Source organism: Anoplolepis gracilipes, chromosome 10 (assembly GCF_047496725.1).
Source record: "Anoplolepis gracilipes chromosome 10, ASM4749672v1, whole genome shotgun sequence".
Classification (NCBI taxonomy): Eukaryota; Metazoa; Arthropoda; class Insecta; order Hymenoptera; family Formicidae; genus Anoplolepis; species Anoplolepis gracilipes.
Window position 1 is genome coordinate 2,471,288 of NC_132979.1, and position 27,559 is coordinate 2,498,846.

Sequence of the window (27,559 nt, forward strand, 5' to 3'; positions counted from 1 at the left end):
ACTTTATTGACTTGTTAGTAATCATTTTTTATACCAAAAGCAAACAATTATATATAATTGTTATGTATAGTAATTATATATTACAATACAATATTATTTTATAGACAACCAGTTCGGAATCTACAACAACATCCACCTCGGGTTCTTCCTCGAGTAGCTCATCGAGTTCAGGCAGCGAGTCTAGCTCATCTGACTCTGAGAATTCAAGTAGCTCCGCCAATAGTCAAAAAGCATCCGATACGGAAAGAACTAAGAAGAAGGCACCATTTCCAGCCACTCGTCATGTCAAATCCAAAGCTGAAACAGCTTTTGTGCCACCTTTGGATAACAAAAATAAAGACAGACAGCCGCAGAAAGCTAGACCAGTAGTATACTCTTCTGAATCCGAAGAATCACCTAGTAAAGCAAAATCACCGCAAAAGAGAAAACCACCAGCTAAACCAAAAGCCACTGCTACTGTAGCGCCAGTTGTTAAGAGATCACCGACAAAATCAGTGCCAGCTGGTGCAACAGGACAACTTAAAGCTGCAGCTGCTTTAAAACCTGTTAATAACAAACCCAACAAATTTGTCGGTATGTTTATATCTTACATAACTCCACTCATTATTTTATATTTTGTAATAAATTATATACTCTTATTCAGATTTATTACATGAAATACATGATAAAACTTTTCAGGTTCCACAAATGCTAATGGCAAATCTCCCGACAAATCTGGAAAAGCAACGGAACCGGTCCAGAAAAGATTAAAAAAGAAAAGTATATTTAGTCCAGAAAATAGTAGCGAAAGCGACAGTGGTATTTTGACGAAAGTCAACACAGTCAAACCAACGAGCGCTTCCACAAAATGTACTAAAAATCCCCCAGCTAAGGCAAAGTTGAATGAGACCAAGCAGAAAGCTGCGGCAACGAGTAGACTTGGTAAATAATTGTATTAATGAGAATATGAACGCGTTTTGAGTTTTTATTTATATATTTTAAGAAACGTAATGAAATTCCTGACACGTATAATGTTACTTGCAGTCACAAAGCCCGCGCAACCACAGAAATCAGACAGTTCCGCGAGCTCGAAGAGTTCCGGCGGCTCGGCATCTTCAGGTAGTACAGACAGTAGCACTGATTCAGAATCGTCCGAAAGCGTCACCAGCTCTCAGCCTCAACCGAAAAAGAAAGAAACGCCGGCTAACAATACGAATGCTGTAGCAAGTGTGCCACCTAAAAGACCATCGGCAGCAGTCGCCCCTGTAAAATCGCAAAAAACAGTTACTAAACGACAAGGTTTGCTAATATAAAATCTTTTATCAATGTATTATTATATAACATTGCCGAAGAAAAAATGATTTTATACGTAAGTAGGCGCTATAAAGAGTGAAGATGACGGAGATGCATCTGCGAGTGAAAAAGAAGAAGAAGGAACATCGGCCTCGAAAACAGTAACGAAAGGCAAACGAAAGTTGCAAACGCGCAAAGGAAGTAAATTGCTTCAACTACAAGCGAAGGCAGTCAGTGATTCCGAATCTGACACAGGTATGTGGAAAGCAGTAACTAACACTTGATTGATTTAATTTCTTTATCGTAGTTTATTTGTAGTATCTCCATCCTATGATCTGAACTCTTTCACTTCTCGAGTTTCTATATATTTAGATTTTAGATGAACTCGAATTACGTTTGTTTAGTTCGAGTCATCGCTACTCGTGATATGGTAATGGATTATTATAAGATAAATCTTCTTTTCTCGAGGTAGCATTCTAATTGGGAAGAGTAGATGCGTTTTCTTTGCTGCAATGGGTTTGGAAGTCTATGCTGCCTCCTTAACACAAAAAAACAGTATTTGCGCTTTTGGAGAGGATTGAAAGTGTACATGTATGCATATTCTAAATAATACAATAGTTGAATGATATACAAACATTTTACGAATAAAGATAAAAGCAAAGTTGTTCTAAGGTGCAGATACAGTTTCTTTTTTGCTTACGGTGGCAGTATGGTTCTCAGGTATGGAAACGGTAGCGTGTAAGCGTATCCTACAGATTGCGCTAACTCGGTGTGATCTGTCAAGAGTAGCCGAGAGCAAGAGGAGTACGAGCAAATCGCCCGTCAAACGTGCCGGACCGTCCGCCGCTGCCAGACAAACTTCCTCCGGAGCCGGCAGATCGACCCAGAATAGCAGTATTGCCTCTAACACTACTGGTACCAAGACAAATCAGACTCCTTACAATCGAGCACGTGCCGCGAAGGAGCGTGAATGTCCCTTGGCTGCATCCTGCGACTCACGGGGTCATCTCTCTGGAAAACTCGACTCACACTTCACCCTTGAGGCGTGTCCTTTCTATCACAATACCACGCCGCAGGCTTGCGTGTAAGTTGCAGCTCAAAAATAAAATCAATTGGATTAATAGTAATTGAAAATTGAGGATTTATTCGTATTTCGTATTTATCGTATGGAATAAAAAGGGACGGTTTTGACTTTTTTAGAGAATTTTATAAAGAGAGAAAAAAACGGGAGGATGAGCGCAAGAAGGCCATAATGAATCTGGCTAAGAAACCCAAAGGTGTTCATCAAACTACTGAACAACGCAATTATCAACTTAAAGTGCGAGAGATGAGGAATAAGTGGAAGGGTAACGCTGGCGACGGTAACGAAAGCGATAGCGGTGGTGAACTACAGGGAAACGAGAAAGACAAGCAACCTCGGCTGAACAATCTCACACCTGATTATGACTTGAAACTATTTATGGAAGCTCAGGCGATAGCCAGCGAGAAAATTGTGAGTATTCAATTTCATTTTTATCTTAACTGATACAGTACACAATAATATTTAATATCATAATTTTATATAATTATAATTTAATATTACATAGTATCATATAATTAGCATTTTTCCAAATACACAAGTTATAAGCATTCTACATATATATATATATATATATATATATATATATATATATATATATATATATATATATATACATGTATACATGTATGTTTTTATTTTTTTTTTTATTTTTTTTTTTTATTTAAGGAGAAGGAATTAAAAGAATTAGACTATGATGGCGAAGGTAGAAACGGTGGTGGCACGCGAGTCGTCGAAATGGGGAAATGGGAAATGGAAGTTTGGTACCAAAGTCCGTATCCCGAGGAGTACAGTCGTGCTCCGAAACTTTACCTTTGTGAATATTGCCTGAGGTACGCGAAGAGTCGTCAAGTGTTGAGGAGACACAGAGAGAAATGTTTGTGGAGGCATCCACCGGGACACGAAGTGTACAGGTAAATAATACGTTTCATTTAATATTCTGTTTTTTTTTTAAATTATTTTTTGGGAAGTTTCATTTTTTATTATTTTTAGAAAAAGTTTTATTTATAAAAATAAAACAAGATAAATAAAATATATCTCGACAAAATATTGTTAAAAATATAATTTAAAAAAAGAAAAGAAATATGTAATATTTTATCTAACTTAAATAGTCTAGAATTACAATCTAAATTATCACATATAATACATGTTTGTCTTTCTTACAGAAAGGACAAGATAGGCGTGTGGGAAGTAGACGGTAAACGGTATAAGCAGTATTGTCAGAATCTCTGTTTGCTGGCCAAATTCTTCCTGGACCATAAAACGTTGTACTACGACGTCGAGCCGTTCCTCTTTTACGTCATGACAATCGGCGATTCCGAAGGCTGTCATACCGTCGGCTACTTCAGTAAAGTGAGTAACTTTTTATTACTACCAATTATGCTCCCATTTATATTCACCCCTGAAGTACTCGTGCATGAATTCGAACTTTACATCCTGTTGCTTCATGCAAGAGTAACGAAATATCTATCGAAAAATACAATTATGCGCGTCGTATATTATTCGAAAGAATTTATCGATTGATTAAGGTGAAAATCATATCGAAATAATATAATTCATGTATATCGCATTCTTAAACAGTAGTACGCTAACAAATTTAGCTGGATCTGAACGAAATGTGTGTGTTAGATTGTAGTATTTTTTAAATCCACATAAAAAATATCGTGATATATTTCAATCATCATCATATCACGTGAAATTATTTTTTTATTATTTGTTAATGCGATATTTCCTCGTCAGTTGTCATTTTAGTACTATGAAAAAATCTATCATATTAATTATCAAAATCTATAACATGATTTTTTTATCATTTACGATAATATCGATCTGATGGATTGTCACATTAATTTCTATTGGTCATGACTGGTTGTGTGAGTGAAAATAAAATAAAATTTATGAAAAGAGATATTTCGAATTTTGTATCGTTATTATTATTCGAGTACCGAAATTGCAACTGGTAGAGATGCTTTCATAATAATAAGTCATTCGTACAAAGTTCTCCCGAGCCTTCAACATTCGATGAGCTTCGTTGTTTCAAACATCATCATATCACGCGAAATTATTTTTTTATTATTTATTAATGCGATATTTCCTCGCCAGTTGCCATTTTAGTACTATGAAAAAATCTATCATATTAATTATCAAAATCTATAACATAATTTTTTTATCATTTACGATAATATCGATCTGATGGATTGTCACATTAATTTCTATTGGTCATGACTGGTTGTGTGAGTGAAAATAAAATAAAATAAAATTTATGAAAAGAGATACTTACAATTTTGTATCGTTATTATTATTCGAGTACCGAAATTGCAACTGGAAGAGATGCTTTAATAATAATAAGCCATTTATACAAAGTTCTCCCGAGCTTTCAACATTCGATGAGCTTCGTTGTTCGTCTACGCGATTCCTTTCGCGGCTTAGCCGGCTTCGTAATGGCATCCACGTAGCGTGCACGGATTACGCGAACGAGGGTGCGCCTCCGTAGGGTGTCTCGTATCTCTGACCTTTCTCCATCAATCCGCAGACTGGGCGTCGTACGCATACACACGCGTTGCCACGAGCCGAGGGTGGGACGCATCGCGCGCGTTTATTTACTACCGCGAAACGCAGCATCGCTCAGAGTCGAAATCTTACCGACGATTCGTTCAACGACCTCTGACCCTGGCGTTGGCAAGGCACGTCCCCGGTTCTTAACCACCCCCGCCTAAACCCTCTCCCGGAGAGACGTGACGAAAATTTCCTCCGGATTCGTCTTAAACCTTCTCGTACTCCTTAATTCCTTTGTCTTTTCGTCCCTTACAGAGACTGTCTCTGCTCCGTGACCAATCCGTCTCCGTCTCGAAAACCCCTTTGCTTGTTGTTTTTTTTTTTTTTTTTTTTTTTTTCCTTATCTGTAAAAAGCTCCTATCCGAGAGAATACAGAGCGAGAGGGATGAGAGAAAGGATTATTCGCTCTACAAATTGTTACATTGGCATCTTGACAAGCAGATCGTTTTGTTAAAGTTTTAATGCTTCTCCTTCAATCGATTCTATTGTTTTATTTCGCTCATCGCCAACGAATAAAGACAATTTTTCCCTGCGAGTGAAAATTAATGCACTTATAACATTCTTCTAATAATTATCTGATTTTAAATTAATAAAAAATGTAAAGCAATTAAAATGAAATATTACTGAGCGATTATTTTTTTTTTTTTTTATTTATCGTTTCTGATAAAATATTTTTCTGACAAATTAGAACCGATTTTTACGTGGAAAAACAATTAATTAGAAAATTTTTATTGACACAATTATACATTTAATTGTGAGCGGTAAAATATAATTTTAGTGACAATTAATTATGTCCATCGCACTCGAGACGCCTTAAAACTTACTTATTATTACGATACTTTATACTCGATGTATAAAATTTTCGACCGTAGATCTAGGTTGCCACACACGACTTTGATAACATAAATTGCACAAAACAGCTAGTCTTTATTGTTACTGTCGAGGGTGTCAAATTGCGTTATGTCTCGCGTAAAAGAGGGCGTGTCGCGTCCTGAAATATTCAGTTAAGTTCTCAAAGTAATTCCTTCGTTCGAAATTATATCACGGTGTACGTGAGCTCTCCATAAATCCCACATATAAGCCACACTTGCCCCGTGAGCAATCTAAAATAATATATCCTAGCTTCTTTAAATGTTGTTAATTTTAACGAGGATACAAATATATAAATAAAATTAATATCTATAAATACACATAATACTATAAATATAATAATATAAATATATACAATAATAAAATATAAGAGATAATATCAGTTTAAAGAAGCTCATCTTCTGTTTTCAATATAAATGAATCATACATCACTTCGATCGCGATATGAAACTTAATTGGAAACAATGCCTTTATCGTATTAATATCTCGAATCCAGGACGAGTGATGATGTAAATCTGTGGATGCGCGTTACACGTGTGCGCGGAGAAGAATCCTTTTATCTGTGAAAATAGATTGACATTGGCTCTCATTCCGGGTTATTAATATCGGGGCATACTGATCTCTCCCGACTCCCGACGTATCTTTTCTGTCGGGTTTGGATTTGGACGGCCGGCAAATTATGTTACACTCTGTATAAAAGGGCGTAACTCGCTTCCTGCATCCGCAGCGGCGGCGGCGGCGCGAAGTCAAAATCTTTATAGACGTTCAATGACCCCGACCCTGGCCAGACGGTCGCAGGGTAACGCCGGCGGCGGTGGTGGTGGTGGCGGCGGCGGCGGCGACGGCCGGGATACGAGGGATGAAAGGTACGAGAGACAGAGAGAGAGAGAGAGAGAGAGAGAGAGAGAGAGAAGCAGGGGGAAGAGGAGGACAAGGGTGGCCCTGCTGTTGGCGTACGCTCTATGCATGCGCTTCAGCACACCAGGTAGAGGAGAGGGAGCGCAGGGGGAGGATAGTCGGGTGGTTTAGGCGGTTGGCCGATGGCGGTGGTTGTGATGGAGGTGGTAGTAGCTGCTGCAGAAGGGGGTTGCTGATGGTCGCGGAGGGCGATGTCGGCGCAGGAGGGGAAGGAGGGCGTCGCCTGCCGCATCGGGTCGTCAACCTTTCTGCGGCACTGCGACGTCGTCGTCGTCGTCGTCGTCGTCGTCGTCGGGGTCGTTATTATTTCCTCCTCCACCTCTGCTCCTTCTTCTTCTCATTTACTTACCAGCATGTCTTTGCACGCTCTAGTCGTCTCCGTCGCTCCTTCCTCGTCCTTCCGATTCCTCTTCAAAGTGTCGTTCTTTCTCTCTCTCTCTCTCTCTCTCTTGTATTCCGTCCTTCGGCTCGTCTTAACACGTTTCCTCATCTTAACACGCTACTGCTTCCCCTTCTCTCGATCCATCTTCGTATCCTCCTTTGCATTCGCACGATTTCCGAGGACGCGATCTCGCCTTCGACGTGATCGCTCACGCATGTACATTCGTACTCTCTCATTTTCTTTTTCTCTTTGGATAAAAAAAAAGAAAAATCGCGGTGTCTTTTACCTTCGCGTTCTATTTGTCTTCTTATACGCTTTTCGTCCTCTCCTCAATCTTTCTTATTTTAATGCATAATTTTTACAACGATTGTTTACGCATGCATCGCACGTTTATATCGATTTTATACGTAAACATGGTTGTAGGATTTTGGTCCATCTAACGAGCTTGTCAATGTCAGCTGCTAAACTCAAAACAGACACTGAGTTTGTAATTTTTCGTAGGACCTTCCATTCGACGATTACACCGTTTTCATGCCTCCTTCAACGATCCTTCTAATACGACACCTTACCGATCGCGATGGCTATATACATATACATATACATATATATATTGCGTCGATATTGAATTTCCAAGTTCGCTTGTCTTTGAACGTTCTCCCGACCGGTTCCATCCGCACATCAGCTTCAACCTCGTTCCCTACTCGCGTTTCCCCGCGAGTCGAATTTCATCCCTCTCCTCTCCTCTTGCTTTTCCATCCTTCTTGTCGCCGTCGCCTACGTCGTTGCCGCATTAAACCGCAATGTTGGCGCCTCACCCTGACGTGGCTGCGAAGCGGCCACCACCCTGAAGCCCGGGATCTTCCAGGATAACGCTGGCGTTCGCGCTCAGTTTTTGCTTCTTTCCTGTTCCCTCCTCCCTCTTTCCCTTTCTCATCCTGTCCAGCGATCCTCTATATCTCGAGAGGCAGAAATCCACAGCCGGATATCGCGAGTCAGCCCGTGCTCCGACACCGGAAGTGGATTTACGCGCGACCGCACGACCGCCGTACATGTGGATTAACCGGGATATGGTATCTGTCATCGTCACGACGTTTGTGAATTACCGTGAGCTGTTCATCTTCCTACTGATTCTCGCAGACTAGCGAAGGATAATGTTTATACAGCTGTCCACGTAAAATAAAGAAAGCCTCGAAGAAATTTCAATTTTAACCGTCTCCGTCGGTTTACATTTCTTCCTTTACAGTAGCAAGAGATCGTTTAATTATTTTTATGCACAACGAGCAAGAGCAGTAACATCTCCCGTTATGCATTCGAATAAAATCTTATCTCGGCGTGGCTAACAAGATTACGAAAGATTAAATGTACAAACTGCGCGGAATTACATAATGATTACATTGGAGTATAAACTGAATCACACAACGACGAATGCGTGCGACCCTTGAGTTGGACTGATACAAAGGTACTACATATTTCCGGACAAGTTTTCCAACGATCGTCTTTTCCTATCCGTTGCAACTTTTATGGGGCCATTGATGCTACGACTAGGAATATACCTCAAAGTAGCTCAGAATCGTTGATCGTAAGCTTCGATATATCCCCATCGTAAAAGTTTTCCTCCCGCAGCTTGACCTCCGATGATTCGGACATTGGCCTTGAACGACGCGGTCGTTGACCCCTTCCCTCCCGGCTAACTCGGTCGTTGACCCCGAGCGTCGCGGTCGTCGACCCCGGGGCGGGAGATTCCCCGGCGTTGAACTTGAATAAATCGCGCTCTTCACCTTGGACGAAGGTGCGCGAATCCGTCGTCGTTGGATTATCGACTCGCGAGAGGAGATGAGAGAGAGAGAGAGAGAGAGAGAGAGAGAGAGAGAGAGAGAGAGAGAGAGGGGAGCGGTCGTGGATTTTTATCGCCATCTTCTCGCCGCTAATACCTTCGTGTCTCGTTTGTTATCTTCACGCGTGAAACAGAATTTTGATCAATTCCAAGGCAGCCGAGCAGAAATTAAGAGGGTCGGATTGAGGCGTGAACGCCTGCAGCTTCCGCCGTGTTTATTGAGACATGAAGACGAGCTATTCTTATGCCATTCAAAGACTCTTGAGAACAAACAGACTCTTTCACTGCGTCTCGCAGTCTATTTGTTCTCGACATTAAGCGATGCGCTTTTTCGCGACCACTAAGTAGGGTCAAAACGTATTAAGAATAGTTTAAAAATCATTGAGAGAGAAGAATTATTGAGACGATTAAACGATCCAAGTAAATAAAATATCTTTTTATCTTTTAAGATATATGCAAACAAGTTTATCTGGAATTATACGGACACAAAAATACAAACGTATTGCGATCATCGACACGTCGACTTTATTATTTTCATATTAATTATTATAAAATAAGAATATACAAGAATTATTAATTATTATGGATTATTGTTTATTTAAAATTTTATTTTTTTTCTCTTTCCTGTAAATTGCTAAATCTTAGAATCTAAACGCTTATTATGTATTGTCGCGCGAGACGCGTTTTCTCCCGAATGTCAACAACAACAACTATTTTAACGAGATGCAGACTATATTTAAAAACCGTGTTCGGGTATTCCGAAAAGGAAAAACGCGTGTCACTCATGAAACCGGTTCTTAGGGACCGGTAGGTGTAGGATCCGTTTTCTGATCTTGAAATCCTTGCTGAAATCGTCTCGCGTTGACCGAGGACGCGACGTGAAACGAAATTTTTGGCAATCTAATCACCATATCATTAACAAGTATCAAGTGGCTATATAATCGAGAAATTCTCTTGCCTTCTAACATTGCCGGACTTTCCTCTAACGGACTTTTGTAAGTGCGTTTCTCTTTTTAACTTTTTGCGTTGTACGAAAATAATGCGTTCTTGAAAATCACGTGACGTAAAAAACATATTCCTTGGCATACAAATTCATATTCAAGTGGGCTATATATTTCGTTTAATAAAAACCACGATTTATAACGAGAAAAAATTATATTCTGTTAAAAAATGTGACAAGTTGTTTGCAGTGATTTTTTTTTTTTTTTTTTTTTTATTTTTTTAATGTCTAAAGACTCGTAGAACTTTATCTAATTAATAGGCAGATTTATTTACGCAATATAGATTATTTTATAAATTAGTTTCTTTTCAATTTACTTGCGAAAAATAATATTGATACATCGAGAAATTTTGCGATGTTCAACCGGAAAGGGCTAACGAGTGGACCGAGTCGTGGCTCAGGTTCCACAGTGGCTTGACCAGACAGCCCGGGCATTCGACACGGCTAGGAAGAGAGAACAGCACAGCAACGTGCGAGAGTCTCGAGTAAACGAGACGGTGGCGTATCCTCTTACGCAGGTATTCTAGGGGACATAACCGGTGCGAGGGAGAAAGGGGAAAAAAAATAAGAGAACGATGACTGACACGCATGTCGAACATCGATGGCAACGTGCCGTACGTTGTTGCAACTTTACGATCCGCAACAACGTACAGAAGCGAAGAGAATTCAGGCGGGTTCTTGTGAAAGTGCTGGAAATTCGTCACAGGATGGCTATTAAAACTGAGAAGAAATAAAAATTATAACTCTCAATATATAACTTTTAAGAAAAAAGTTGTATAAAAATTTCAAGTATATATGTATAAATATATAAAGCTATGGACGCTGCGAGAACAGGAGAGATCCTATGCATTTTTCCTAGACTATCGATTATCTAAAAGTGCAGACTTTCAAATAATACGTCAAGGACTTTCTTCGAAGTCCGTGAATTTTAATCCACTCGACTGACGTGTTCGACACGGTAGCTCGCGCGCTATCTCAGTAAATTTGAGCCGAAGCAATATTTGCGCGTCTACGCGCACTTGCATTCGAAACGCAAGTACAACGCGATATTATTTTCCTCGGTGCAGCAACCGAGATACCTGGCCAGAAGAGAGAAAGAGAAAGAAAAGGACGGATATCTTTTCGACGTGGGAGTTCGGTGAAATTCAATTCTTCGCCAGATAGCGTCGAACAAAAGCGTCGTCGATACATCGCCAGCCGACACTACTCCATTACAAGTTACAGCTACAAATTAATTACATGTTCGATATTTATTTACTCCGTGCGATTATCGCACAACAATAAACGAAAGCAAATTAATACAACTCTGGATTAATCATGAATTAAAACATTTTGTTTTTCTGCTTCTTGATTTTTTAATTTTAAAGAGAATAAAAAAAAAAAAAAAGTTTAGTCATACAAGATGACGTCATCTTCTGCGACGATTAAAATTGCTATTATCACAGTGCAAAAATATTTGCCGAGGTATTTTCGTGAAAGGATTGTATCAGTTTTATCTTCCAGCCAATCAAGATTCTGAAATAGTTGCAAAGACTACCTGATTCCCGAGCGAACGACGGGGAAGTTGCGAGATAAAACGTCGACAGGATGTTACCACTTCGGGTGGGAAAGGGCGTGAAAAATCGGCGGACGTGGTTTCCGTGGAAACGCGACGATCCGCGGTCGCTCAGGGCTCATTTGCCTAACTTCCGGCGGTGCGCCAGTTAGCCCGTCACGGACGGCTCCGCGCGTTATATATCCTGAATAATGCATAGAGAGCGATGGTGCGAAAAGGAGAGCTGCCAAGGATGAGAAAGAAGGAGACTAGTAGTGGACGACGAAGAAGTCGAGGGAAGAAGATTAAGGGAGAAGAAGAGAGAGAAAGAGAGATAGAAGCCGGGCCGACGTACCTGCGCCCTTCAGAAGACCAACGTTTGGACCTATAAAGAATCTGACATGAGAGAGAGAGAGAGAGAGAGAGGGTGAAAGAGAATCGTCCAGCGTATATAATATAATAAGTAGACAGACGGGTCCCTCTTTTAGTCGGGCATTTATACCCGCGCTTTATGTCGCCCGGAGAGGATAGGAGTAGACCGGGAAAAAGGCAAGGTAGAATGGTAAACGGAGGTCCTTGGATTTTGTCTGATCCTTTCGCTGGATTCTTTCCATTTAGCTGAAGCAACCTGCGAAGCGTTACAAACATTCGCCGGGATAATATAAGGCAACTACAATTTTTTTATTACTATTTATTACTTTTTTTTTTTTTTAACTTGGTTTCACTTCGATAATAAAGCTTGCTGTTCCGGAGTACACGAACGATTACAGCCCGGCAGGAATGATCGATCGTTAAGATCGGAAGTATCTCTCTCGCAATTTCATAATCCGACAGACGGAATCACGGAAGGGCAGAATGTCGGGAATTCTTCGAGAAGCTATCCCGGTCCTTGGTGAAACGGCATGGCAGAATAAACGGGAAGGGAGGAAAAGCGAAGAGGAGGATTTTCCAGGAGATGAGAGCTCCCGAGGCAAAGGAAGAACAGACGTTCTCGGGTGGACGGAGAAAAGAATCAGCGAGGGAAGGGTCGCGCACAAGACCTCCACGCAAAAGGGATGAGAAAAGGGAAGGATAAAAGAGAGAGAAAGACGACAGTGCGGTGGTAGACGAGGCGAGCAGACAGACTGGGGAGGTACGAAGGACACGAGAGGAATGGAAGAGGGTTGGGCAATTTTCCTTAAAAATATCCCGCAGACAGTGGCCCAAGAGGGCGAGGAGACGCGACGCTAAGGGCGGCTGCTGGGAATTGCAGGCAGGCAGGCAGGCAGACAGGCGGAATAAGAGGGATATGGGGGAGGGATGACGTAGGGTAGTACCGTCAGAGAGTAGTACGCGTGGTAGTAGTAGAGATCGTCGATACTATACGCGCCTCGCTTCGTCGAGAAGAGGTTGGGGTAGGCTCGCCCTCCGCCGCCATACTACCCTACGTTCAACTCTCCGGGTACCCCTTACCCCCGCTGTTCACCCCCACTGTTCGCCCTTCCGTCTTCTCTCTCTCTCTCTCTCTCTCTCTCTCTCTCTCTCTCTCTCGTTTATTCTCTCCCGGTCTCTCTTAACTGGCAAAACCTCGCCCCGACTGGGGTCGATCGATGCCAGACAGTACTGCTGTTCGCGCGACGATATCCCGCCGAATGCACATCCACAAGGTCTGAGGGTTTCCGTGATCTCTGCCCCTCCTTTCCGTCCTTGCTATCTATGGCGATGTTTTTCGAATGCTCCTTCGGGTTTCCATGGAAAAATCTATGATAGTATACTTCTTGCACGACGCACTTATACTCTCTTTATCGACAAGGATTTTGATTTAGATTTCAGTCGCTCTTCATCTTTATCTATATATATATATATTTGATACGATTATATAATAACGCTACGAAAATCCTGCGGTATCGTTCTAGTTATGTGTGTAACGTGTACGTGTAATTATCCGTGATTTAAGCGTCCACACATTTTGGATGATGAGTGGTACGAGTGATTCGTCTGCGGAATTAATAGACTCCGAATTACGTCAATGATCCATTATCGATTCGGTGGGTTTCATCAAGCTCTTGCAACATAAGTCGTCTATGGGTTAACGTGGCATAAATCGACAAATTTCCGCGAATAATTAATACTTATGCATACATTTTCCAAACGCTATAAAATACAATTAAAAAAAAAAAAAAAAAAAAACAAAATTTAAATGACTTGTAAGAGAAACGTAGAGAAATCTCTCTTTAAAGGAAATTCGTAAAATATAAAGAATAAAGCATAAAGAAAATGGATAACAATCAAAATGTTGAATAAACTTGCATTAATATACATATGTAATTACTTACTCGAAAATATTTGCCGTAAAATGACACAACTTATTTTTTAGCCTCTTTCTTCCTTTGCATATCAATTAGTTTGCTAGGCGATTATGCAAGAATCTATCTTTCACTTAACTTTTGGATGTCGTCAAACGTGCGTTGCTGTGAAATTTGCAAAAATTCCGAGGACAAGGATTAAGAAATATTATCTCGTGACCGAATAACTTTTTGTTGGTTCTTTTCTATTCTTTTTCTGAATGGACCACGTCAGATCGATAGCCTCCGCCTACAAAATGTCTTTAAGGAAAAAAAAGGAAAAAGAAGAAATGGTACTACATAGTGTACACGTCACACTTGTTCCTGTCGCTAATCGCAAATCATTCTACTCTTTGTGCTTTTTAAATTTTTTTCCATTCCTATAACGATAGGACGAAAAAAACGAACCACAATCTGCTTTAGCACATTACGAGAAAAAAAAAAAAAACGAGAAAAACGATACGGCAGTAACTAATAGATCTCGCCGATCCTGCAGGTCGAACAAAGGAGAGAATGGTCAGGTAATAACTGTTCAACTTCGAAAGGGCGAAAGCGCACGACGAATAGGCCGAAGCCTTAGTCGACCTGCTGCTTTTTTTCAAAATATCTATGGCAGGGTCGCCTGCTGGGACGGAACCTATTGTCTGCCCTTACCGGGAATGAAAATTCCAGAACAGTTTCGTGTATTTCCGAATCACCGGATTTCGCCGCAAAATTTCCCTTCAAGGACGAATAGAATTTGTCACGTTAATTTTTCACGTATATACACGAGCAGGTAATAACTTCTCGTTTTTATCTTTGATTATCATAAATTAAATATATCTAATATAGTTTCTCTGTAATTATAAAAAGTATGAATTAATTTATGTTTTTTCTCAATGTCTTTCATCAAATTAATTGGACTCTAATGAGCTTAAGAAGCCACGTGCTATATATTTATTCTACACGGTGTCCTTGCTCGACTAACGAGCATGGAGTAACGCGCTAATGTAGAATGTGATGAAAGAACGATCTGATTCGAAGACGAAGAGATTGCCGATTCGCTCGCGAGGGAGAGAGAGAGAGAGAGAAAGAAAAATCCGCACGTATGCAACGATGCAGCAATAACTCGTAAACGTGCAATTTAAAGGGAAAACGCGCGATAAGACTTTGCGTACATCCCGTGTATTAACAGGAACGCTTTGTTCGGCGTAAAGAAAGCGGAGGAGGAAACTCGGTGCATCTAAATATAGAAGTGACTGTCGCGAGGAGCTGCAGTTGGCCATTAAGTCACGCTCACACGCATTTCACACGCATTTTCAGTAGCGACGAAGCTTGAATTTTTATCAGTTCTTCATTAAATATATCAACATGACGGGACAATTGTGAGAGAGGAAGAAACAATAGATTCTCTTATTAATTGAAAATATAACTTTTTTTTTTTTTTTCATAAATAAAACTGTCCAACTGTATAGCTAGTATTTCCATATCGTTATAATATTATGTAAAAACTTTTATTTATCCCTGATTTTTTTTTACGATACATTTGTAACGGCAGATCCGGTACCGTCGATCCGGTAGCCTACGATCGTTCAATATTCGATGGATTTTTTATCTGTCGTTCCGCTCGACCGAGTATATTTAATTTCATCGGCGATTGGCTGTTACTTCTGCTGCTACGAGAGAGTCTGGCCACGCGTATTCAAGCTTCGTCTATTGCGATGCATTTAGCGTCTTGAAAAAGAAAAAAAAAAAAAAGGAAGATCCTAGAACACGCAGAGTCGTACGAAAAAAAAAAGAAAAAAAAATTCACGAAGGAGAAAAAAAAATCGGACCGATGCTCCGGAGTTAATTTCCATTTACGCCCACCGAGTCCACCTCGTAAATATCCGTCGGCTATCGAAGCGAAAATTTATGCCGTCTGCGTTTAAGCCGATTCCGCGACCGGTCTCTCCAAGCCCGATGACAGAACGGCGGCATTTCCGCGCCACCGTAAATAAGCGTCTACAAAAATACCGATCGGCGCGGGTCCGCTGTGCAAAGATCGCCTTACGCATTCCAACCAACGTCTTCCCGCAACAATACGACAGCGCGCCATTGCGCGCGAGATAGAGGGGGAGGGAAAAGGGGGTTGGAGACGTTTATTTATTATATTCTCTCCTGGATAAGTGCTTCGAGGAAAGTTTGCCGATCAGAAATAGTGAAGAAGGAAGGAAGAAGGCGGAAACGATGTGGGTGTAAAACTTCAAAAATTTAATGTATTCATTAAAATTATTCAACATTTTTTTAGCGTTCGACGATGTATATATATGTATTTGATTAATATTAAAATTAAAGATTTGTAGGAGCCGCACGTTTATTCCGGAGTATAATTCAGAGCCTTTAAAGCACTCGTGTTGCTTCTCCACTTGGAGAATGCGCAGGGCCAGAATTCTGATTAATTGCCTCTCGTCGAGGGACATCGGGGCGTCTCTCTCAAAGAGGTACTTGTAAAGCGAGTAAAGTCGTTAGAGACAAGGATAGAGACGGTCCAGTTGTGACGAGACGCGAATCTCGTTCGCGATCGGACACAATTATTTGATTCGCCTTATCCGCGAACCTTCTCTCTCTCTCTCTCTCTCTCTTTCGCTCGCTCTCGCTCGCAGACGTTCGTTCACCTACGCACCGCTCTCTCGGCGAACAACACACCACATCGTCGTCGTTGTCGTCGTCGTTGTCGTCGTCGTCGTCGCGACGTGTTTATGAACGAGACGAGAAAGAGAGAGAAATAGAGACAAAGAGATGTACGTATGTACGACGGATGCCTGCCTGCTGCTGACCCGCGTTCCAATGATTCTCCTCTCTCTCTCTCTTTCTCTCTTTCTCTTTTCTCGCTTTTCTCCCTGCATGTTGTACGTGTGCGTGTGCGCTTTACGGCACGATACGCAGAAAAGGATACTGACCGATTGGAAGCCCTTTACGACCGCCACACCATGACGTACGTCTCCTTTCTGCATTCCGAGGTGACGCGAAGCATCGGCCGGAAAGATGATCCTCTGCGTGAGTCTTCAGACCTCCAAACTGCCATTGGCTCCTTGTGCTTTCTTATGCGAATTACGAAACGAGAAACGAAAAGACTTGCGTAAGTTTGCAATTTTAAAGCGAAATTGACTTGCCAACTAATTTATAATATCCAAACGGCCTTCTTCTCTAGCACCCTGCTTGTTTATTCAAAGCGTATAATATAAAATGATATGAAATAAATTTTAATAAAGATAACAGAGTGGGGACGGTTGTCGGTTTTGCGTATCCATTCTGAGATATTCTCAGAAATGGCGAATTTGCGTCATTGAACGAAGACCTTTAACGACGATAACGAGCTGTCTGTTTGCCGTTTCATTGATCGAAAAAAGACACTCGCTATTAAATTTGACGCCCACTCGCTATCACACTTGCGAGGAATTGTAAATTGTATACGGGTGCACAACTGAATTGGAATACCATCGCTCGTTCGCACAATCAGACGACGGTTCTCATCGTGACATTTTGCGCTAGAAAGGCTAATGTGTGCGCGCGTGGGATTCTTATGATTTAAAAATCAATCGCCGATTAATGCGAAGGTACAAGTTGCGTTGGAGCAACAATGGGAGCTTTCACGACCGCATAAATTATCACATTCTCTCGCACGCGTTTACTCGGAACTGTTATGGGTTTTTGTTTTCTCATTCTTGCATTTTTGTATTTCTCATTTAAATCGGTGGCGGATCATTTTTAAGTCTGTGCAATTTTTACATACAACGTCAATTCTTCGAAAAATGATATATTTAAATAAATTCCTTTTCAAATTTATTATTCGTCTTTAATTAAAAGAATCAAAGAAGGTACCTAGATAATTTTCTCAAGATTTTTTCAAACATTTTTTCCCATTGATAAACGCGCCGAAAATACAAATTTCACTCTCATCTGTCAGTTGGAGGGTGAAAAATAATAGGGTTTAATCTTCGTACTATGCGCTACGCGTCTTCTCGCTCTCACGGATTTTTATTATTTTATCGTCGAAATTAGCTCGTCACGCGGTGCAATTTGCGCGGCACGATCGACGTACGAGTTTGCGCGCCGTAGATCTTTGATGAAACTATTTGAACCTCTCTCGTTAGGTCGGCTAAGCGCTAATCAAGGAACGTACATACGAGAGCCGAGAACGCGCGCGCGCGCGCGTGTATGTACATATATGTACGTTCCAACAACGGCGCAGATGGTGCGGATCGGTCGCCGAGAAACGCGTACAACTACGTATATATCGTTACGATCATTGATCTGTTTTATTCCTCTCTCGCACGTAGAGCGCGGTGGGCCGTGGCTGCGGCTCGCGATCGTTACTCTATGCACCACCTTGCCGTGTTCCGGAGATGAAGAGAGACGAAAGATGGAGAGAAAGAGAGAGAGAGAGAGAGAGAAGTGTCGGTATCGATTCCGGCCAACTATATATCCGCGAAAGAAGCTGTATCTCGCCTTCTCGGGCGAGAGGACTGGCGCTTTCCTCCTACGCCAGGACGACCCACGACCACGCCGTCATTATTGACGTACAAGTCAGGATTCCGCACGGAGAGTCCTTGACACATGTATATCGCTCCTCCCCCCTCCGTGATCAAAATAGAAAGTGCGTGTCCAAATATATATATAAGTCGTCGGGACCATGTGTCATAACGCAATTAATATGCCGACTGTAATCACGAGGATTTTTTAGTTCAGTAAAACGAGTATAACGAGACTATACTTATAATCAGATTGGATCAATGAAGAACGATTCGAATATTCAACGATATTTTATTTTATGTAATAATAATATTAATTATATTATAGTTTATATAATATTAAGTATATAATATATACTTTATATAAAATACTTTATATAATATTTATATAATATTATAATTTCATGATATTGTATGTAATTTATATAATTGAAAAATGATACTTAAATTTAGCTATAAATATAAAAATATACAAGTACATGTAGAAAGAAAAATCTAGATGTTCGTGGTTCATTTATACTCTATACGTATAAAAATAACAGCATAAATGTACAAGCATTGTCTCGCGCTGCACGAATCGACGATCGTATCTTCGGATTGAAATCTCTTGAGCTCCCGATGTCAAGAATTCAAAATCTCCGCGATTTGAATCTCGCCTGTTCGTCATTGCCGATCGATTTGGTACGAGCTGACAAAGTGCTTCGTCGCCTTTATGCCTCTTGTTATGGGGCGACCGATGGCGAGAGGAAGAGAGATCGCGCGACAAGGAAAAAGAAAGAAAGAGAAAGGAAAAGTGTGTGGCCTCCTCTATCGCGGTGTCAGTGGGGACGGCGAGACGGCCCTGAGAGCAGCGCAGAGATTACCGGGCCCAAGGACGTCGCGGGCCCCAGATTCTCTCTCTCTCTCTCTCTCTCTCTCTCTCTCTCTCTCTCTCTCTCTCTCTCTCTCTCTCTCTCTCTCTCTCTCTCTTTCTCTCCCCCTTTCTCATTCTCTGTCTCTACTACTTTATTTCTTTCTTTTTTTGCTCTTCTTCCTTTATATTGACTATCTAAGCTTTTGACTCTGCGGGATTTGCGATTTTTTTATTCGCAATTTTCTTCCTTTATTTAGTCTCGTAACGGTGGGCTTGACTGAAATTAAAATTCCATTTAATTGTAATAAAAATAAGAAAATAAGAAAATATTTGATATGTAAATTTTGTTTCGGAGAAAATTGCAAACTTTGTTATAACGCAATTTGTGACGTTTTTATTGAGAGCGATGTTTTTAGGACACCTTGTATATTTTACATCTCTCGTAAGAATGACAGGGGAATGGAATTGGAGGACAGCAGACCCTCAGCTTTTAAGAAGTGGCACGCTGACTCATTTTCATACCCGTCGATTTGTCTTACTAATTCCACCGACGGTCAAATGGTCATTCTTTTAATACAAAACTTTCTGGTCTTGAACTCCGGTCCTGTGCGTTCAGCGGTTCCATTGTCAAAGTATATCGATACTTTTCGAATATCGTTAGCATCCGGAGAATACTCCGATGTAGAAATTCTCCGTATTTTGCCCTTAGGTCTCCTCCTAACGGTTGGTTTCCCCTCCGGCAAAGACGAGTTCCTCTCGGACGGTTGCTCTCTTGGGGCCCAAACTTCCCCTTTCTTTTCCCGCCGTCTCTACACGCCTATCTTCTCCTTTCTCTCTTTTTTCTCTCTTCCTCGCTACGTCTATCTCCTACATATATATTTCTATCTCTCCTCTCTTCTTCGCCAAGTTAACACGCCGATACGCACACGTGGGCCGACGCGTACACGCACACAACGACCGCGGTTCGTGTCCTTCGGACCGTTGCTGGCTCGGCAGTTAGCAACAGCACGGCCGCCACACGGCCGGAAATACCGGGTGTCCCAATATTACAGCGAGAGGAATTCTGTTGGAGGCGCTACGGACTCGCGAGATACGAGCGAGCGATAAAAGAAGAGCCTCGTTGTCTGCGAGGCGTAACAATTTTATATTTTGTAATAACCGATCTATTTATTTTTCTTTTTCACGAGTGCGCTTCACCTTCCTACTCCTTTCCACAGTTGTACCATTATACTTTCGCAATTTCGCACGAATCTCCGTATGTGCGGAAAAAGAAGGTTTCCTCGCCAGGTGCGCGATGAGTCTTGATTTTTCAGAGACCGCACAGTTCAGTTGAACACGCTGCACGAACGCGAATTTATTTTCGAGAAATACCTGCGGTTCCATAATATTCTCCTTCTCTCTCTCTCTCTCTCTCTCTCTCTCTTTTCCTCTTTTTACCGAGAACTTTTTCCTGGAACGTACCGTGAATTGGCGCGATACTTAACGAAAAATAGTCTTTGGAACATTAATCGTTATTCTGTCCGAGTGATTAAAGTCTCTTTGTTACGGCAAACATCGATGAAAAAAAGATATGAGAAAGATTTTAATCTCTCTTGATTTCTTGCTCACCGAATAAAACGGTTGGCCTATCGGACGACTGCAATATATCCGTCACGTGTGTGGAGAATGCATTAGACATACTAATTTCTGCCGATCTAAAAATTGCTTATATTCAGCAGAATTCAACCACGAGGCTCGTTCGCGAAAATGTCTTTGTAGAAGGTGTTGTGTTGTGTCGCGTCGATTGGATTAACGTGCATTTACAATATACCGGGTGTTGATCGCGACGCGATGTATGTTTCCTCTATTCACGTCAGATTTCTCCTCGCTCTCGGTAACTATAATATAAAGTGCGACTACAAATTTTTTCAGGAACAAAAGACCAATGTCGACTCTCGCATAACAAACACCAAAAAAAATTATGATTTTATAAAATTGTTAAAAGACAATTTTGTTAAAAAAAATTTGCAAAATGGTCAATAATTAACGTTCTATATACATTTCCAAGCATATTGATAAATAAGATCTCGGATCCGTGAAGAATTCAAGCTCGACATGATATATAACATATGTATATACATATTATATATATATATATTTTTTTTTTATTTTAACGAATTTCTCAAAAGCTTGACTTCCTGTCGTTTTCGTATATAAACGAAGCTCAAAGTCGATACCGAGTAAATCCACGGAAAAGGATTTATCTAATCTGCGGCCCGATGTGCACGCACCGCCCACTGCGGTCGCGGTTAAAAATACGAAAACGTCGCTTCTTATTAGAATCTGGCTTGCTCTATTTTTGAATGTGGCTTTCGGAATTACACCCATCTTTCCTCTCCCAGGCATGACTCTTTCACGACGACCTCCGTGAATCCCTCGAGTTATGATGCTGAAAAATTGATACGGCCTTTTTAGGAGAAACGTTCCAGGTGCAGTTTACGATGATCTCTGATTAATTGTTCGAGCTACGTGACGGATAGAAAAGATCGCTCTTCCGGAAAGATCGATAAAACATATCTCGCAGGTATATAGATATATGACACAGTTTAGTCTAACATGGCGATAATATTCGCCCTTATCTTCCTCGTTATGAAAGCGCGAATGTGCCTCCATTGCAGCAACGTCACAATTTCGCGGAATGCGTCTGGTACGCACGATAAGCGGAATATCATCGATCGCACATTTTTAATTGCGCGAACGCACGTTTATATAAGTTTCACTTGCACCTAGCGTGCGAAATGGAACGCAATCTTATCTCGCTAATGTCGAAATTCACACAGTTTGCGACATTAGCTTCGTAATTGTTCCTCGTAACAATAATCGACAATTTGTATGACATTTAGAGAGAAAAGCGATCTGCAACCATTGAACGATTTTTTTTACCAATATAGGGTAAACTCAGGTAAGATGGCCATAGTTTTTTAAAATGCAAAAAGAACATACTTTAATTTTTTCATAGTATTTGGCATATTATCTTCACCGAAGCTTAAATTAAGTAATATTACCGAAATTAAAAGCAAATGATTTAATAGAAATTTTATATTATCAAAATAGTACAACGTAAGCATTGGCCATCTTACCCAACTTTTAAGGAAAAGATGGTCGTAGTATTTATAAAAAATGTAGTGAAAACGAAAATAAAAATTATAGGTCATATAACAATTTCCATATCTTTATAATATGTCCAACGTCGATTACGATAGCTTAACTGTAATTTATTCGACGTTATAACAGTTTTTCAGTGAACACATGAAAAACTTTGCAGGTAGTCAAAGGTAAAAATATGATGTAAGATTCACAATATCGTTATTTCGAATAATGTATGCGCATAAACTACTGTAAATATCGATTATCTTTGATAATGACTAAAAAAGCGCACTATGTAGCGATTGTTAAAAAAAATTACAGCCTACGGCCATCTTTTCCGTATGGCCATCATACCCTAGTTTACCATGTACCACAGCTAATAATTGTAATTAAACATACGAATGTGTGCAATGACTTGACGTATCTTTTTATTTCAGGAAAAGAACTCCTTCCTAAATTACAACGTGTCTTGTATCCTGACGCTACCGCCTTACCAGAGGCAGGGCTATGGCCGGCTCCTCATCGATTTCAGTGAGTATATAATATGCAATATATTTTCTGCCCGTTCTCGTTTAACCTTGGTTGGTTCGAGTCGAAGTAAGGACGGGCGATGACGGCATCCTTCCGCCCGTCGAAATCGAAAGGATAACCGAATTAGGAGTAGGAGAGCTCGAGCGGGTACGCCTTCGCGGTTTTGCGATGAAGACGACGATGATAACAACGATGAGGAAAGGTCTTGTGTCTCAGCGTGCGTTTGTGGCCAACCGCCGACGATGCCATCGTTCTTGGCCGTTGAACCGCTCGAAGGCCGTATAAAAACGCTAAATGCGTTTTCTCGCGACGCAAAGTCTCCCGGATCGTCCGAGAGGGAAAAAAAAAAGAAAGAAAAAAAAAACAGATTGGCTCCCTCGCCGTATTCAGTTTCGACTGTCAAGCGAGCGATTTTTTGACAATCCTGACAAATCTAAATTTACCACGCGGATATTTTAGCAGTTTGCGTTTACTCATTATTTATTTCAATTACTTGTGTGTATCATCCTCTCTCACGTGTCTGAGATCGCGATCGATTTTCTCGCAAGCGGATTCGCGTTTGTGTGTCTATTCTCTCTCTCTGTCTCTCTCTTTCTCTTTCCTCCCCCCGTTTTTCTCGTGCCAATTCCTCGCCCACGGCACGCACGACGAACACGGCACACACACGCGCGCGCAAACACATGCGCGCGACGTCCGCACTCGTCACGGCGCGAAGCGTAGCGTTGATAATTAAACGCGGGGCTTTTTGCCGTGACGTCATTTTCATTGATGCTGAGCGAGCGTCGACGGTGTCGGGCGGGCATCGCGGCGCTACTACACCGTAGGTAGTAATGGGAGGGGGAGGGGGAGGAAAAGCGGACAGGGGGGAATGGTGGCGACGGTGGTGATGGTGCGTCGGGAGGTTGGTTGGTTGGTTGGTTGGTTGGTTGATTGGTTGGTTGGTTGGTTGGTTGGTTGGTCGAGGGTCGACGTACTGTACCGTCGTGGTGTGTCGGTCGGTCGACTGGGGGGTGCTTTCACAGTCCCGCCGGCTTTTCCGCGAGCGAGACGCTTTCCCTCTTCCCACCCTCCCTTCGTCCATCCTGCATCCAGTGTCGGTGCCATCGACTTCGCCGCCGGCTGTATTTCGACTGTACAAGGCTGGCGCTACGAATCCGCGCGCCCCTACGCGAGTTCTCGAGACTTCCGAGCTCCACTCGATGTAATAATATTTATTTATTTTTATATATTTGTACATAAAGCGAGTTACTTGAATTTAAAAAAAAATTGTAATGATAGTAGCCTGAGTTTTCTTCGATTAATTTTTCACGGAAAGATTTTTTTTTTGTTTTATTTTTTTTTTTTTTGTTTTTTTTTTTTTTTTTTTTTTTTTTTTTTTCAGAAAGATTAAGGGATTGTTATTTTATTTTTCCTCGTACTATATTTATTACTCCATATTATTATCATCAGTATCTTTATATTTTATTATCACATAGTCTGAATATTTATTAACATCGACTGGCGTATCGCTACAGCATTAATATATACGAATCCCATGTCCACAGAGTCCGATATTTTTTTCTAAAATAAAAAAAAAAAAAAAAAAAAAAAAAAGAGAGAAAGAAAAAGAACCGGTCCGCGCCCAGGGAGCATCGCTGTAAAACTCTTCAAGTACCGAAGCGGGCGTATCGATATCGTTATACGTGGTAGTATCGCGGGTGGCGACGGCGGTGGTGGTGATGGCATAGCGTAGATTGGAGAGCGAAGTGGTCTGCGGAAAGTGCGACGCCCGGCGTCTCGCCGCATCGATCGACCACCTCCACTCCCCCGCCCCCCACGACCGCCGCTGCCGCCGCCGATGCCGCCGACGTCGACGTCGACGTCGACGTCGCGTACACGCTGCGTGCAGACACGCGTGCGGGCTACGCGCGTACACACACCCGCGCTTCCTGTCTCACGCACCCGACGCGATGCGATGCGCGTCCTCCTCTCCTGGGCAACCGCACTCTCCGCGCACCTTGATTTCTACACCGGGCTCTCCCGTACCTGCCTGCCCTGCCCTGCCCTGCCCTGCCCTGCCCTGCCCTGTTCTGTTCCGCCGCGTCTCCCCCTTTCCCTCGTTCCTCCTCCTCCCCCCGTGCAGGGCGCCCGAAGGGCTCGGAATCGTATGACCTCTCGTGACCTCGCTCCACTACCCCTACGTAGGATTGGCAGGGTCACCGACGCCCTTTCCCTACGTCCAGTTACGATGGCTAGAGGGGAGGGAGGAGAGATAGAGGGATCGCGGGACGGAGGGGGATTACCGCCGCAACATTGCTGCGACTGGGCAGGGTCGGCGTGCAGCATCTCTCGCCTTCGTCAGGGCGAAGGGCGGATACACGCCGCGTCTCGCCGCCAGACGGACGCGAATTCTGTGTTTCTCCCTTTTTCAGGCGTTTGTATTTTTTCTTTTTCTTTTTTCCTCTTCCTCTTCCTCTGTTTTTCAAGACTACCGCGCGACGTCTCAAAGACAAATCGTCCGCGTCACTGAAAGAAATTACAAGTTGAATTTGTCCCCTAACTGCAATAGAATGAATACATCTTATGTAACCCGAACGAATGGGTCCCGTGACCTAACTCTTTCCATTCATCCTGAAAGTAACAAACCTGTTAAAAGTGAATCTTGAGGGACAAATGTAGAGAGAAATATTTTAAAGGGGAAGAGGAAATAAAAATGGGAATACAATTTTTTAATCGAAAAAGAATCATTTCTTTAAAAGATAAAAATATTTATATGTTTTTTTGTAATTGAACTTGTTAATAATTATGTTCTAGGCTCTGCTTGATTTCTTTGTTGGAGTTGATTTAATTAAAAGTTAAAATACTGAATTTTGTTACAATTATCCCATACGATAATTGTGCAACTGTTAAATTAACGTTATTAACGTTTTATTGCACGGCATCTCGATTTTTGCTCCGACCACTTGTGCTCCATTAAACTTCGCCGGAGACAAATATCCTCGACAAGTCGTAAATCTCCTTTGTCAGTGATTCCGACGAGGCAACGAACTGTTCTCAACGGTACCCAATTTCGCCATTCGCGAAATCCCTCATTGGCCCTGCACCCTTCGTCGAGCCGACCCTGCCCGAGACCGGGACGTTCTCTCCCTCTCCCGACCTTGCGCCCTTCCTCTGTCATGCCGATCCATCTTCCTTTCTCCCACTTTGCGACAGTCATCGTTTTCCTCTTTCTCGAATTTCCACCATCCACGTTCCTCCCCTCCGTCGATTCTCTTTCGCCCTTCTTCCCCTTTTGCCACCCTTTTCCATCCTTTCCCACCCGGCACACCGATCCCGAAAGTCTGCAACCTGAACGGACGCGTAATGAATGCGTTCAGCCCTCCCAAAGTAATCAGTGGTGAGAAGGAGAAATGGCGGGGGAGGCGGTGAATACCCGCGGAGCGTCGACGAGAAATGGTAGTCTGCAGAAGAGGAGAGGGGAAGAGAGAGAGAGAGAGAGAGAGATAGAGTAGGGTAGGTAGAAGTGTCCTCTCCTGCCAGCGGAGATACACGGTCCGCGAAAGTGAAGGAGATGGCGCGGCATAAAACAGAAGCGAGAGAGACACAGAGAGAAACGGCGTGTGGTCGTTGAACCCTTCTCTCCGACCGGGAACACCCTGGGACGAAAACGGGAACGGGGGGGAGGGGGAGGGAGATGCAGGATCTCTCGGTGTCCCGGTGCGGGCATATTCGCGAGGACACTCTTCGTTTACCGTCCGTGATGGGGATGAAAAGCCCATTCGCGAGGGCTTCTCTCTTGCTTTTCGCGGAAAGCGAAATCCGCGCTTATCCGAGGAAACGTCGAACGCGAGATCGGATGCATAACAAATGCATAATAGATGCACGCAGACGGAAGCTTTGGAGCTTACTTGGGGTCGGGAATTAAAACTTCTTGGAAACTCTCCGTGCAAAGATTATAGGGTATCCTATTTTTCGCGTAAATACGTAGTACAAAATAAAAGAAACACTGAAATCTTGTGGAATAAAATTTTACTTTCGCCACACATTAAGCGTATTAATAATGAAAAAAAAAAAATATATTTTTTTTTTGTACCCTTTCTCTAAACATTACAAGAAAATAAAATTTTTATTTTTGAATAAAACGAAAAACGATTGTGAATAAAGTGAGATGATCCGAGATTATAAGGGCTTTTTATAAAAGACTAAATTAAATAAATCAAAGAGAGAGACGTCCTCGTGATGCGTCCGTCGACCAATACTGTCGGTATAATCTCTTAACACTTAATTAGTACTCTTTGATACATTAGCCGCGCGAGAACGGCGCATTGAGAACTTTAAATAAACGTCTTCCGGACGGCGAGATTCCGTTGGCAAAAGACGGCAAGGAGAGAGATCACTTTGCTAATGAAGGAGCTTTTGAACTCGCCGGCGTAATTTCGAGTATGCCACGGCGACGTACGCTAATATATCCCCGCGAATCCGTCCGTGACCGTCCACGGTGTCGTCCGGGTAGCAGAATCGGTTATACATAATGCAAAGTGCAGTTATACTCAGCCGGTGAAGTCCACGCAAACTCGAACGAACGAGCTACGCGAATCCATTAAATCCCATCCCCGGTGGTTATCTCTATCGCGAGATTGACTTTTACGTACTCCAGCCTCGTGGATCTCTCGTGGATTTCTCGGTGACTCGTGTCACTCTCCGTCACGTGGGAGATGGATAATTTTCGGATTGCCAAACATTGTCGTGCGTATTTACGTACGATGAGAATCGCCAATTCTCGCTTCATTATAACTCGGGGATAACCTTTGA

The 27,559-nt window shown here is 42.1% G+C and overlaps 1 protein-coding gene across 4 annotated transcripts in view; it reads left to right on the forward strand.

The window, feature by feature from the left end:
* The window catches only part of Chm (lysine acetyltransferase chameau), a 34,762-nt gene that overhangs the window by 486 nt on the left and 6,717 nt on the right, over positions 1-27,559 (forward strand). For 2 of the 4 annotated variants that reach the window (XM_072900532.1, XM_072900530.1), the window contains exons 2-10: positions 105-573; positions 679-921; positions 1,024-1,278; positions 1,354-1,527; positions 1,993-2,356; positions 2,473-2,764; positions 3,020-3,264; positions 3,517-3,703; positions 22,675-22,768. In XM_072900532.1, the coding sequence (XP_072756633.1) occupies positions 105-573; positions 679-921; positions 1,024-1,278; positions 1,354-1,527; positions 1,993-2,356; positions 2,473-2,764; positions 3,020-3,264; positions 3,517-3,703; positions 22,675-22,768 (2,323 nt within the window). The remainder of the gene's footprint in view (positions 1-104; positions 574-678; positions 922-1,023; positions 1,279-1,353; positions 1,528-1,992; positions 2,357-2,472; positions 2,765-3,019; positions 3,265-3,516; positions 3,704-22,674; positions 22,769-27,559) is intronic. The other 2 variants (XM_072900531.1, XM_072900533.1) reach the window with 2 other exon arrangements.